Source organism: Aquila chrysaetos, chromosome 22 (genome assembly GCF_900496995.4).
Source record: "Aquila chrysaetos chrysaetos chromosome 22, bAquChr1.4, whole genome shotgun sequence".
NCBI lineage: Eukaryota > Metazoa > Chordata > Aves > Accipitriformes > Accipitridae > Aquila > Aquila chrysaetos.
The window spans coordinates 18,573,234-18,583,333 of NC_044025.1; the positions used below are offsets into that span (position 1 = coordinate 18,573,234).

Here is a 10,100-nt window from a genome sequence, read left to right on the forward strand (position 1 = left end):
GGCCCCGTTCCACCCGCCCCCGGTACTGCACCGGGTCAGGGCGCACTGGTGCCCGCTGCAGGAGAAGGGCATGGGGGGGGGGGGTCTCTTTCGCCCCCTCCCCGCCAACTATCCCGACCCCAGGGCTGGCAGAGCCGCAGACACCCCTCCGGAGGGTCACCGCGAGTTCGGCTGCGGGAGGAAAATTATTTGTTATTAATCATGTGCTGAAAGATGATGTGATGGGAGCGTTCGCGCTGCCGCTGCTGCTCCCCAGGCTGCGGTCCCCCGGCCGCCGGGCAGGGGCCGATCCGCTTTATTATAAACCCCGCAGCCAGAAAAAAAAAAAAAAAAGTTAAAAAAGGGTAAAACAGTTCAGGCACAACCCCCAGGAGGCCGTTTTCCCCCAAAGAAATCCCCTCCATCTCGCAGGAACGTGTTCCCCGCGGGACTGAAACTCGCGGTGGGGTCGCTTCGCGCCGGGACGGGCCGCGCAGCCCCTCGCAAGGATGCTGAGGGGTGCGCACTATGCGCGTCCACTGGGGGGGCCTGGGGGCGGAGGTTCCGCGGGTCGGGAGGCCCAGCCGGGCTGGGTGCGAGGATACCCGCGGAGACACCGTGCTGCGCGGGGGCGCAACCTGCGCGCTGCCGGCTGGCACGACGCTGCGGAGGAGTGCGGGCTGGCGTGGTGCTGGGGGCGGGCAGGGGGTCCCGAGCCGCCCCCCGCGCGGCTGGGAGTGATTTTCCACCTTTCCATTCGTTTCTGAAATATTTTTAATACCTCACCGAGTTTGGGGTTGGGGGGGGGGGGCTGCGGGGGAGGAGGAGGAGGAGGGGGGGGTACCCTGGGAGGAAAGGCAGCCTGGCGGCGGGGGCCGGGTAGGGGCCCACCGGGGGGTCGCGGGCCTGGCCCGCGGCCGCGCAAAGTGCGCACATCGGCGGGGAGCGCGGAGGCAGGTCCGCCCGCGCGGCCGGGCTGGGCGAGCGCTAGATGGAGTGATGCATTAGCGAGACGGGGAGGTTTTAACCTTCAGGGGGAGGAGCCCCGTTTAACTACAGGCATTTGTTCTAGGGCAGGTCACTTTAATCTCTTTAGCTTTAAACTGTCCAACTCGCAACTCGCGTTTCTCTATAAGGGATCTTTACCACTTCCCTGCCTATGCGGCCGGACTGCCGTGCCTCTCCCCGAGCAGAGACAAGCAGCATCGAGGCACTGCCCAGATCTCTTCTTCCGACACCCTTAAAATAATACTGTTAGTAATAAGTGGATTTGCTTTTGGTTTTGTTGTGTTTTTTTATTTCTTTTTTTTTCCTTAAAAAAAAAAAAAAAAAAAAAAGCTCCTTGTTCCTTTCTGTGTGGAATAAACACCTGCAAACTCCCCCAGGCAGCCCGGCGCCCCTGCCATGGATTCCTTTAAAGGTGGAATGAATTTGGAGAGACTGCCCGAGAGCTTGAGACCCCAACCCTCCCATGACATGGCTTCCAGCTTCCATTTGCAAAGATCCTCGGAACCCAGAGACCCGATCGAGAACTCAGCCAGTGAATCCTCCGACACGGAGGTGCCAGGTAACCCCCCCCTCCACACCCCCCCAACACCCCGCGGCCCCGGCCCGCTCCCCCCCTCGCCGCCTCCCCCTCCCCACCGCGCCTTCCCTTTGCGGGGCTTTGCCCGCAACTCCCCCCCACACCCCCCACAAACACAACCAGAGGTGATGGGGGGGGATGGGGGGGCCAAGAGCTGCCGGTGATCCCGAGCAAGCCCCGGGAACCGGAGCGGGGGGCAGGGGCCCGGCCGGAGCTGCCGCCCCCGCCGGTGCCCGGTCCTGACAGCCCTCCGGGAGGACACACACGGCTCCCCATCCCAGGAGCTGGTCTTTTTTATTACAAAAAAAAAAAAAAAACAACAACAACAAACCCACAGTTATTAATTGATGGGGTCGAAGGGAAGGGGGGGCTCTTCGGGGAGTGCGGTTTTGCCGGATGTTTCTGAAATAATGTCAGCTTTTGCCCGGGTTTATTTTCCAGCTCGGGTGGTGCAGAGATGGAAAAAGATCTCTCTGTCAAAGGAGGGGAAAGGAGGGAGAGGGGAAAAAAAAAAATTAAAAAAGAAAGAAAAAAAAGCCCCGCAGAGCAGGAGAGGCGGCGTGGGGCCGAGCGCAGGCAGCGCGGACAGCCGCGGAGGGGATGTGCGCGGCCGCGGAAAAGTTTCCCTGCTGGAAAGGGTCCCCGCGTCCTGACCACCATGTGCGAGGGCTGCAGGGAAAGCTGTGGTTTCCCAGTTTGTATTGAATTAAAGTAGCAACATTTCTAGATTGACAAGGGAAGCTAGGAGAAGGAAACAAAAGCTGCAGGAAGGAGCGTGATACCCGTTCTCCACCGAGACCCTTTCAGGGGGAGTTCTATCTCTTCTTGAATTTTAATTTTTGAATGGCTGTTGTTGCTCTTCGGAGTTTTAGCAGGTCCTATAACCTAGAGAGTGGCTGTGGCAAAAGTCGGTCCCGAAGTGGCACCCGGTGATAAAAAGGGTTTGGGTTGTGCCTCCCAGCCTGATTCACAAACAAAGTTAGGGACCGGCGTCTGGAAGGGACTCCGAGATTAGAGGGGATTATTTGAGATTAGAGAGGGAGATTTGCTCCGTTTTGCTCTACCCCTGTGTGTGACCCCTTGGTGGTGGAGGAGGGCTGAGGACCTGCCTGCTTTTCTTCTCCGAGAAGCTGCAAAATACCTTTCACATTTTATTTATTTTTTTTTTTAATGGGAAAAGAAAAAGTACAAAGCCCGATTAAAGCTAATGTGCCTTATGATTTGAAATGGTATCACAGCCCGGATTTATAATGAAATTTTTAACGAAATTTTTAACGAAAACCCGGAGTGGGGCGAGGGGCCGCCGGGACGGATCCCAGCCGCTTTCTTATCGCCCCCCCCGGCTCCCTCTCGGCCCGGTTTCTCCGGGCTCTTCCCAGCCGAAAGCCAGAGGATTTGTCTTTACGGGGGTTATTTTGGTTTCTGTTTTCCCACCGTCGCCGGGCCCTGCGGCTCGGCCGGTCCAGCGGCCGCAGAGACCGGGGGGGGGGGGACCCCGGGAGAGGGGGGGGACCGGGGACGATGGGGTCTGTGCTGCAGAGGCCTTGTTTGCTCTGCAAACCACTTAAGAGCAGAGAGAGGCCAGCCGGGCTGCAATCGGCTCCAATTTGGGGGGTTCCATTGAGCTGTTGGAGCTTGCTCGCCCCCCCCCCTTTTTTTTTTTTTTGCAACGGAGGGTGCCCAGACGAGGAGCGATTCAGGGGTGACTTTGCAAGGACGAGTCCTCCCGGGCTTTGGATGCAGCCCGCGATTATTTTTAGACTCCCGCTTACCTCGCAGAGGTCGGGGCTGTAGAAACGCCCCCGGCGGCGGCCTAAAACCCTCTAAAAGGGGTAGTGGTGGGGTGGGGGACACCCTCTAAAAGCGAAAACTCCCCTCGGAGTTTCCTTTAGGCACCAGCAGGACAGAGGCCGGGGGGATGGCCGCCGGTCCCGGCCCTGCAGCCGCCCGCCGCCCGGCCGCACCTTTCCCCGCTCCCGCCGGGGCCAAGGCCGGGAGCACATTTCGTCCTAACCTTGGAATCCCTTTCCGAGCGCTTCAACCGGGCCAAATCCGGTCGAAACCCGGGCTGGGAAAGCCAGAAAAAGGCCGTTACGAAAAGGGAACGGGAGTTTGTCCTCCCCGTTGCGGCGGGACCGGGGCTGGATTTCTGCTTCCAGTCCGCGCAAATCCCGAGCGCGAAAACGCTCCTGGTTTGTTGTTGCTTTTTTTTTTTTTTTTCCTTTGCTTCTTTCGATATGATTTTTGCAGAGGGCTTCGCTCAGCCTCGCGTTAAAATAAACACTAAAATCCTAAAAGCGGCAAAAAGGGAAAAAACAACAACAAAAAAGAAATGAGGGAGGGCAGCATAGAGTTAAAGAGAGAGGGTGCCTTTTGCAATTAATTTCTGCTGGGTTTTACACCCCTGCCCTTCCAAAGTTTCCTGTCGCGGCCGAGCACAACAAAGACAATGGAGCAAAGATCGCGCCTTAGGTTGAAGGGAGTGAAAAGGTGCCGTGGAAAGGCAAGAGCTGCCGATGCTGCGTGGAACCCGCTCCCCCAAGATTGCTCTCACCCCTCGGGCCCGCTTCGAGCCGGGCCGCCCTGGGGGTCTCCCTGCCTCCTCGGGTGCTCTGGGCCCGGGCAGGACTCCCTGCTCCTTCCCCAACCGCCCCGGGAAAGGCTGGGTTTGGCTGTGGGGAGGTCGGGTGGGTGCAGGGCCCGGCAGGACCCGCGTGGGTGCCCCCACACATCCCTCCGGCGGGGCGGGCAAGGCTGGGTGCGGGGGCGGCGTGGTTGCCTTTGTGTGCCTGCATTTCTGTTTGGGGGAAAAAAAAAAAAAAAAAAAAAAAAAGGAGGGGGGGAAAAACCACACACACAAAAAACCCAAACCAAACCAAAAAACAACCCACCCCAAATCCCAACACCCCACCGCAGAAAAGGAACGCAGCGGCGAGCAGAAAACCGAAGACGGGGCCGCCGACGACCCGGCGAAGAAGAAGAAGCAGCGGCGGCAGCGGACCCACTTCACCAGCCAGCAGCTGCAGGAGCTGGAAGCCACTTTCCAGAGGAACCGCTACCCCGACATGAGCATGAGGGAGGAGATCGCCGTATGGACCAACCTCACCGAGCCCCGAGTCCGGGTAAGAGGGGCGTCCAGCCCCGCGGGGACGCAGGGGAGGGGGGTTTGGGATGGTGGGAGGGGGTCTTAGGGAAGCTGTCCATTTCGGGAGCCGCTGAGGCCGTTTGCGAGCAAGGCCCGGCTGCCGTGGGCTTGATTTTTAAATACTAAAATTGGGATTCAGGTCCGAAAGGAGAAATTCAGCTCCCGGTCGCGGAGAGATGCTGCCCGGAGCGGGCTGCGACCGCCGGCCCCGCGCTCGGGGACCGGCCCCCAAAAGTGGGGGGCGAGCAGCGGAGGGGGCAGGGGGAAGCGGGGGCTCGGGAAGGGCCCGGTTGGGGGCGGACGACCCCCCCGGGTTGGCCTAAACCCGGCGCGGGGCTAGAGCAACCCCCCCACCCGAGCAACTGGGCAGCTCCAGCGGCCCTTCCCCTTGCTCTGGTTATTCCCAATAATCCCAGCAATCGTGATCGTCTCCCGACAAAGCGCTGCTCCATGCTCAGCCCCCGGGCCCGCCGCGATCCCCCTCCCCACAGCCACCACCACCTCCCCGTGCGGGAGCTGTCGTTGCCAGCCCCTCCCGGCCGCGCATCTTCCGCGGCCGCGGGCGGGCGGAACGGCTGTTTGCAGAGGCTGCCGATGGGCAAGGTGAAGGACAAGGGGCTGGGGAACGATCGCACTCGAAAGTCAATAAACGCTGGAGACACATATTTGTACGGCGAAGGCCCTGGGCTTTACACTCCTCGGAGCCGATGCCACCATATATATATATATATATATATCTATATATCTATATCTATATCTATCTCCCCACACCTATATAGCATCGGCAGTTCCTTAGAGAGATTTAGGAGTGAAATATCCTGGCGATGAACGACCGGACCGAAGCGGTTCGGGCTTTATCGATCCGCCGTGCCAGGGCTCTCACGGTTTCTCCACCTCCACTTTACGTCCCGTCCCCCCCCCCCGGCACATTTCCCCGCGCGGTTTCGGCCGTGGCCGCACACCCCAGCCGAGCCCACCGCCCCCCGGGACCGTGGGCTGAGCACGCTGCCGGGGAGGGCAGAAACCCGGGAGAAAACGGGAACTGCAGAAGGTAGACCCGCCGTCCCGAAAAGCCCCCCCTCTTTTTTTTTTCTCCTTTTTTTTTTTTTTTTCCCTTGGCAATTAAACTGCGAGTGACCAAATCGGATTACAGAGATTCTGCTTTAAACCTTTCAAGAGTAAACACCCATCTGCAATGGGGGAAACGCAACTGAAAGCATTGTCTTAATTGAGTTTAAAACAAAACAAAGCCGGAGCATTAATATCGGTGGAATATTTCAGGAAGCAAATAAAACTAATATATGAGTTGCCATTAACATAATTTCGTTCTCCCTCTGTGTGGAGATGTTTTGGTTTGATGTTCTGAGATTGCAGATTGCAAATCTAACCTTAATTTGCTATAAGGGCCTTCCTTTAAAATGTCTAGGAGCCATAATTAAAACTATTACCCTCATTTTCAGGAAATTCCTGTCTGGAAGCACCTTCCGAGGAGTATATTACAGGTTTTGAACATGTTGGCTTTCGTTTCCTATTTATACGGGATTCTTTTTATTATTGTTATTTTTTAAACTCGACTCCGCCATCCATTCCTTCCCCCCTCCCCCGAAGTTTTCATCCCTAAGACCGGTGTTTAATACTAGTTGCGCCATTTCTGCGCAGGGAGGGGAGACCCAAAGACCCCCCCCCCGACCCCGGCTCCGGCGGGCGTGCGGAGGGAGCGGAGTCTCCGCGGAGCCGGGCGCACGGAACCGCGCAGCTCCGGCCGGGCTCCCGGTGTCCGCAGGGAGCCGGGGGGGGCGACGGCCCGGTGGGAGAAAGCCGGGGGGGGATGTGAAGGGGTGTGAGGGGGGGATGCAGCAGAAGTTCGCAGGCCGGGCGCAGCCGGCAGGCAGGACGATGCTTGGTTTTAACCTGGAAAAATGATTTTGGGGCTGCCCGGCCTCCATCGCGGGGGGCTCAAACGCTTTCCGAGGGTTAAATAAATAAATAAACAAATAAGAGAGAGCCTAGATCAGGTTTTTGCATCAAACACCAGGAGCGGCCCCCGCTTCTCTGTTCCCTAGTCAGGGCTGTAAATTCTCATTAGATATAAAGGCAGAGGCTGCATCTATCCAAGGGCGATGCGGGGATTGATTTTTTTTTTTTTTTTAAACCTAAACATACTAATCCAATCCCCTTTTTTATGATCTGTAACAGGGGACTTTTATTACACAGCATTAGCGTTCGGAAACGCGGCGGAGCCGGGGCGAGTCGGCCCTAATCAGAGCGGGCCGTGCCTGTACCCCATGCCTTGCTCCGGGGAGAGGGGCAGCGGGGGGGACCGGGGCGGGGGGGGGACGGACGACCGGGGACATGCAGGTAACCTCGGCGGAGAGGCGGCTGCGCGCATCCCGGCTCGCCCATCCCGCTGGATAGAGAGGGATGCGCGCAGAAGCCGCTATGCGCGCAGGCACCCCGCGGAGCGGGACTCCCATCCCGCGGGGGCAGGGGGCTGGAGGGGGAAGGGGTGCGGAGCCGTGCCCGGTGTTGCTGGCCAGGGAGGGGGGGTGCTTTTGGAGGTTTGTCCTGCGCTCATTTGCGCGCATCATCTGCGCGCATCAGCATCTGCGCGCATCAGCATCTGCGCGCATCAGCAGCGCTTCGGGCGGCCCGGCGGTGGGGCAGGGGGTGGCGGTGGTCCCGCACTGACCGTGCCGTCTCGGTTCACCCCCCCCCCCCCAAATCCTCCCCCCCCGCAGGTCTGGTTCAAGAACCGCCGAGCCAAGTGGAGAAAGCGGGAGCGGAACCAGCAAATGGACCTGTGCAAGAACGGCTACGTGCCGCAGTTCAGCGGGCTGATGCAGCCCTACGACGACATGTACGCCGGCTACCCCTACAACAACTGGGCTACCAAAAGCCTCACCCCGGCGCCGCTTTCCACCAAGAGTTTCACCTTTTTCAACTCCATGAGCCCCCTCTCCTCGCAGTCCATGTTCTCGGCGCCCAGCAGCATCTCCTCCATGAACATGCCCTCCAGTATGGGGCACTCGGCCGTGCCGGGCATGGCCAACTCCGGCCTCAATAATATCAATAATATCAGCGGTTCTTCGCTGAACTCGGCCATGTCCTCGCCGGCCTGTCCCTACGGGCCACCGGGTTCGCCTTACAGCGTCTACCGGGACACTTGCAACTCCAGCTTAGCCAGCCTCAGACTGAAATCAAAGCAGCACTCCAGTTTCGGCTACAGCAGTTTGCAAAGCCCCGGCTCTAGTCTAAACGCCTGTCAGTACAACAGTTGACGGACTTGACACAAACCACCTCCGACAAAACACCGCCGACAAAGCAAAGCAGAAGCAAAGCGACGTTTAACGGAAAAGAGGAGGAGAAAAAAAAAAAAAAAAGAATTAAAACCCGATGATGATTAAAAGCAAAACCCGAGCAAGTGAGAGAGGAAAAAAAAACCCAACCAAAAACCCAAACCAAAACATCACCAAAAAAAACCCACAAGCTCCGCGGACTTCGACTGTCTAGAAAAAAAAAACATATTAATGCAAACCAACGACGCAACCAACAAAACAGCGCTTTAAAAAAAAAAAATTAAAAATAAACCATCGAAAACCGTAAACGGACCAGAAAACTTTTGCAAGAGACACCGAAATCTGGTACATGGATGAGTTGCAATTTTTCTCTGGATTATGCGGGTTGTATGTGTTTACTTGAACTTGCACAGGAGTTGGTAAGGCGGCCGCTTCCCCGCGGGGAGGGCGGCGAGGGTGGGAGACGCCTCGGTGGTAAGAGCTGGTGGGACGGTTCTTGGCCGCTTGTCGCACGGGAAGAGTTTGGTTAATGTTTACCACTGAGAAACAGAATCACACTCAAAAAAACAAAACAAAAAAAACAAAAAAACAAAAAAAAAAAACCAAGGGGGGAGAAAAAAAATATAATTCGCAGAGTAGATTCTGCGGGGAAAATGGTTAAAATATTAGGTATGAAACTATTAAAAATAATAATGACAAGGGTCAACCACTTATATAAGGTTATATTTATATCTACCGTTGCATTGTGCCGGATCATTGTCCTTGGCCGTTGAATAAACTGTTTTTAAAATGCATGATTCTTGATGTTTTTTCTTTAGTTGGAAGCTATAATCCAGTCATTCCTGATACTAAGCAGCTCAAGGTTCCTACCTCTTCATCCTTTCCAAAAGACTGCAGTATCCTCGGTTGTGAGAGAGCACAGAAACCCTCCAGCGATGCGAAAACTGTTCAGCATTTTCCCCATCCCAAGTCTTATCCTGATAATGAAATTATCATTCATCTTTATTTAAATGCAGGGGGTTTTTTTCTCTTTAAAAAAAAAAATGACGAAAAACAAACCCCTTTTAGAGAGTCTAGACAAAAAGACAAAAAAATGGTCTGTTATGAGGTGAATCCAGATACTGCATCTCTGCTAGAGAAACAGTGAGCCTCGGCGTCCGGAAAGGTTGCTTAGCAAAGCTGAAAGCGTTCCTTGCTTTTCTAACTGTGAAGGAAAAACAAGGAACCAAAAAAAAAAAAACCCAAACCCGATCTTAAGGTGTTATTATCTTAAGGTGTTATTATGTAAATGTAGATACTTTAACAAGTGCTTGTTGGCAAAAAAAAAAACAACCATGAAAATTATAAATATGAACTTTATTAATACGCATACAAAACGCATATGAAGTTTAATTGCAGGCATATTTGTTGCTTATTTTTGTCGATACTTATTACCTGTAGATGACAAAGAAACATAATATAAAATGCACACGGTACTTCTTTCCCAGTGTATTTCACACCTGTGGTAAACGTTACGCTGGATGTTTCAATTATGCTGTTGTGGATAAGGATGCAGTATATATATTGTTTTATAAGTTATGTTTTGTGATTTTTTTTTTTTCAAAATTAAGAGCATGGGAATAAAAAAAAAAAACAAAAAAAAAAACCAAAACCGAAACGAAATCTAGAAATGCCTTTAATGTTCTTTTCTGGCTGTGTTTAAGAGGTCGACTAAACAAGAAGAAAAGCAGCTTTCTCCCCGTGGTGGCATTTTGGGGAGGGCCCCTTCGTTTCCCTCCCGGTAATTGCGCCGTCTCTCCGCGTCCCCCCCCCCCGCCCTCCCCACCCCGCACCCCGGCAGGGACCGACCGGGAGCCGCCGGCCAAGGTGGGGGGGGACGGCACCCCTTTTTCTGGGATGGGGGGGCTCGATCCCTGCCATCCCGAGGGGCAGCCCCGGCAGTGGAAATCCTCCCCACCTCTAATTTTATGGCAGATTTTTACCGCTGCTGTGCCGGCGGCGCGGCGGGGTTTGTGGAGGCAGCCCGTCTTCCCGCCTGCGTTTCTGCTTCCAGCCCTGCCTTTGGGGGGGTTTCCTTCCCCAAAAAGTTAATCCT

General features: G+C 55.2%; 1 protein-coding gene across 1 annotated transcript; it reads left to right on the plus strand.

The window, feature by feature from the left end:
• The first annotated feature begins 1,125 nt into the window (after positions 1 to 1,125).
• Positions 1,126 to 8,724, plus strand: PITX1 (paired like homeodomain 1). Its single transcript, XM_029997975.1, has 3 exons — positions 1,126 to 1,546; positions 4,481 to 4,686; positions 7,448 to 8,724. Exons 1-3 carry the CDS (start codon positions 1,384 to 1,386, stop codon positions 7,985 to 7,987), a joined length of 909 nt encoding a protein of 302 aa, XP_029853835.1. The 5' UTR covers positions 1,126 to 1,383; the 3' UTR covers positions 7,988 to 8,724.
• The last annotated feature ends 1,376 nt before the right edge of the window (positions 8,725 to 10,100 follow it).